This window comes from Lipotes vexillifer, unplaced genomic scaffold, assembly GCF_000442215.2.
Source record: "Lipotes vexillifer unplaced genomic scaffold, Lipotes_vexillifer_v1.1 scaffold426, whole genome shotgun sequence".
Classification (NCBI taxonomy): Eukaryota; Metazoa; Chordata; class Mammalia; order Artiodactyla; family Lipotidae; genus Lipotes; species Lipotes vexillifer.
Genome location: NW_006779491.1, coordinates 2,679,319 through 2,682,910, shown reverse-complemented (window position 1 = coordinate 2,682,910; position 3,592 = coordinate 2,679,319). Strand labels below are relative to the sequence as shown.

The following is a 3,592-nucleotide window of genomic DNA, read 5'->3' as shown; positions in this document are numbered from 1 at the left end:
GTGGTGTGTCTTTGTGTGACATAAAAACGTGTGTCTTGCCTGACACAGTGTTTGGATGATAGCACGAGACAGGCCAGCAGTACCCAAGTACCACTGGGGGCTGGGAGGCAGTGGCTGTGTCTCTGGGGAGTGCTGGCTGAGGCCTGGCCCTGAAGCTTTGGGGTAAAGGTGATGCAGCAAAGATGCCTGTTGCCCCCTCGTGGTCACCTTCAGCCTGGCTTCGGACTCAGCCCTGGGGATCCTGGGCCCTGGGGAGGGAGGAGTAGGCCCTGGCTTGATGTCACACTCCATGCCACACACCAGGGAGAAGATGAGCGTGGGCTGCCCAGAGCCCGAGCCGCCCCACTCCCTGCCCTGCTGTGGGCCAGGGACCGCCCCTGGGCTGGGTGCAGGCGTGCCCCTCCTCACTGAAGACATGCAAGCGCTGACCCTCCGCACGCTGGCCGCAAGCGACGTCACCAAGCACTACGAACTCGTCCGGGAGCTGGGCAAGGGCACCTATGGGAAGGTTGACCTGGTAGCCTACAAAGGCACAGGTGAGTGTCTGCAGGGTGGCCAGCTCTAAGACAGGAGTGGGGACTTGGCTGGGGCTCTCTGTAGGGGCCAGGAGGCCAGCAGGAGGCAGAGTCAGTGGTCCACGTGGAGAGAATGTGGCCTGAAGTGGCCCAGGGAGGAGGGGACCAGGCAGATGGGACAAGGGAGCAATCTCTGGGCAGAGTGCTCAGACTGGAGGGTGGGCTGCTTTGGGGCCATCCAGAGTGCCTTTGGGACAGCCAAGGGGATGTGCCCGGGGACACCTGGAGTCAGGAGAGAGGTCAGGGCTGGCGGTGGTGTCTGGGGGAATCACCAGCATATCGGTGACAGCAGCCCCCAGGGAGGTGGACCGAGCTGAGGGTGTCCTCGGGAACAGGGCACCATGCTTACAACGGGTGGGAGAGGGCCCTGTGAGGTCATTGTGGCTGTCTCCATTTCTCAGGTCACTGAGAACTCTGAGACCCAGAGAGCTTCAATCACTCAGCCAAGGTGGTGCAGCTACAGAGGGAGTGAGCTAGAATGAGACCCCAGTAATCAGCTCCAGGGCCTTCTTGCTTAACCCCTGAACTTGATGCCTTCCCCACAGTGTAGGCTCACAGCAGTGCCCACACAGCCAGTCAGGGACAGGGGCTGCATGGGCGTCCACAGCTGCACACAGAGGAGACAGGGACAACAGGAGGAGTACTGGACATGGGGTCACCTGAGCTTTGCTACTTGCTTGCTGTGTGACCTTGAGCAAGTGACTTAACCTCTCTGTGCCTAGGTTTCCTCCTTTGTAAAATAGGGTAGCATGAATGCCCAGCTGATAGGGTCCTAATGAAGAGTGAGCTGTGCATATGAAGTGCAGAAGGCAGACCTGTGATGTGTAAGTGCTCTGTGGACACACACGTGTGTCACACAGCTATGCACCCAGGTGGCTACAGATGCCTGCTCAAGCTCAGAGTCAGGGACGTGCGCCTTGCAGGTCCTCATCTCTCTGTGTCTAGTTCCTTCTTATTTATTCATCCATTTAAGAAGCATCTGTTGAGTACCTACTATGCACCAGACTGTTCTGTCGGCACTGGAGATACAGCGGCAAACAAGACAAAGGTTCCTGTACTCAGGGAGCAGCCTTCTAGGCGGGCGAGATAGACGGATAAATAGGTACACAGGACGTCAGGAAGAAAATGAGAGGGTGGAGGAAGCAACAGGCCCTCCTCATCAAGGGCTTCAGGCTGGGCGTGGAGGACCCAGGCTGACCCCTGACTTGCTGCACGGCCTTTGACAAGTTCCTTCCCCTCTCTGGGCCTCAGTCTCCTACCTGTGAGATGCGGAGAGTCACACCTGCTGGGGCCATCATCGTGCACTGTGGCTGGGGCAGGCGGTGCAGACAGGCACGGGTGTGTGAGGTGCAGGGGTACAGGGAGAGGGGTCTTCACCACTGTCACTGTCACCTGGCCAGGCACAAAGATGGCACTGAAGTTTGTGAACAAGAACAAAACTAAGCTGAAGACCTTCCTGCGGGAGGTGAGCGTCACCAGCAGCCTCTCCTCCAGCCCCTTCATCATCAAGGTCTTCGACGTAGTGTTTGAGACCGAGGACTGCTACGTCTTTGCTCAGGAGTACGCGCCTGCCGGGGACCTGTTTGACATCATTCCTCCTCAGGTACGTGGGTGGTGGCTGAGGAAGGGGAGACTGTCTGCTGGGTCCCCGGAGTATGAGAGTCGAGGAGGAGTCAGGCGGCTCCTGACTTAATCGTTTATTAGGCGCCTACTGTATGTCAGTCACTGTTTGGAGGGCTGGGGATACACAGCAAACCAGACGAGGTCCTGCTCTGGTCCTAGAGGGGGAAACAGACACCCCCACAATCAGCCAGATGATGCACTGAGATGAGGAGCAGCCAGGGTGATGGGATGAAGTCCAGCAGCCCCCTCCTCCGCAGTTGCATAGCAACAGGTGGGGACCCAAGAGGGGCGGTGGCAGGGCCACCAGAGGAGGTGCCCTGGAGTGGGGAGAGTGCCCGGGGGGACTCCAGGCACCTGGTTTTGCAGTCGGCCAGGGTGAAACTGCTCTGCCGCTCACTGGGTAAGTGACAAGGCCTCGGTGTAAGGGAAACGGGCATGTAACATGTGCTGCAGAGTTGAGTCGTGCGGGATAGGTCGCTTAGCAAAGCACCTGGCGCAGTGTAGGCGCTCTGGACAGTTGTTGCGGGGAAGGTGAGGAAGGTGGGAAACCACGGGGCCAGGGAGGGAGCCTGGGATGAGGGAGGGTGGCTGGCACCGGATCTGCCCAGGAAAGGGACCCGGAGGGAGTTCAGGCGAGCGGTGGCGGGGACGGGAAGGAGAGGACCGGGTTGGGGCAGCCCGGCGCCCCTGATCGGCTCTCCCGTCTGGCCGGCCGCAGGTGGGGCTCCCCGAGGACACGGTGAAGCGCTGTGTGCAGCAGCTGGGCCTGGCGCTGGACTTCATGCACGGCCGGCAGCTGGTGCACCGCGACATCAAGCCCGAGAACGTGCTGCTGTTCGACCGCGAGTGCCGCCGCGTGAAGCTGGCCGACTTCGGCATGACGCGCCGCGTGGGCTGCCGCGTGAAGCGGGTCAGCGGCACCATCCCGTACACGGCGCCCGAGGTGTGCCAGGCGGGCCGCGCCGACGGCTTCGCGGTGGACACGGGTGTGGACGTGTGGGCCTTCGGCGTGCTCATCTTCTGCGTGCTCACCGGCAACTTCCCGTGGGAGGCGGCCTCGGGCGCCGACGCCTTCTTCGAGGAGTTCGTTCGCTGGCAGCGGGGCCGCCTGCCGGGGCTGCCGTCGCAGTGGCGCCGCTTCACCGAGCCGGCGCTGCGCATGTTCCAGCGGCTCCTGGCCCTGGAGCCCGAGCGCCGCGGGCCGGCCAAGGAGGTCTTCCGCTTCCTCAAGCACGAGCTCACGTCCGAGCTGCGGCGCCGGCCCTCGCACCGCGCGCGCAAGCCCGCCGGGGACCGCCCGCCGGCCGCGGGGCCGCTGCGCCTCGAGGCGCCCGGGCCGCTCAAGCGGACGGTGCTGACCGAGAGCGGCAGCGGCTCCCGGCCCGCGGCCCCCG

General features: G+C 62.4%; 1 protein-coding gene across 1 annotated transcript in view; it reads left to right on the top strand.

Annotated features, from left to right (window-relative positions):
- Positions 1-310: 310 nt before the first annotated feature.
- The window catches only part of SBK1 (SH3 domain binding kinase 1), a 3,695-nt gene continuing 413 nt past the window's right edge, over positions 311-3,592 (top strand). Inside the window, exons 1-3 of the mRNA XM_007452818.1 lie at positions 311-536; positions 1,976-2,178; positions 2,917-3,590. Coding sequence (XP_007452880.1) covers positions 311-536; positions 1,976-2,178; positions 2,917-3,590 — 1,103 coding nt within the window. The remainder of the gene's footprint in view (positions 537-1,975; positions 2,179-2,916; positions 3,591-3,592) is intronic.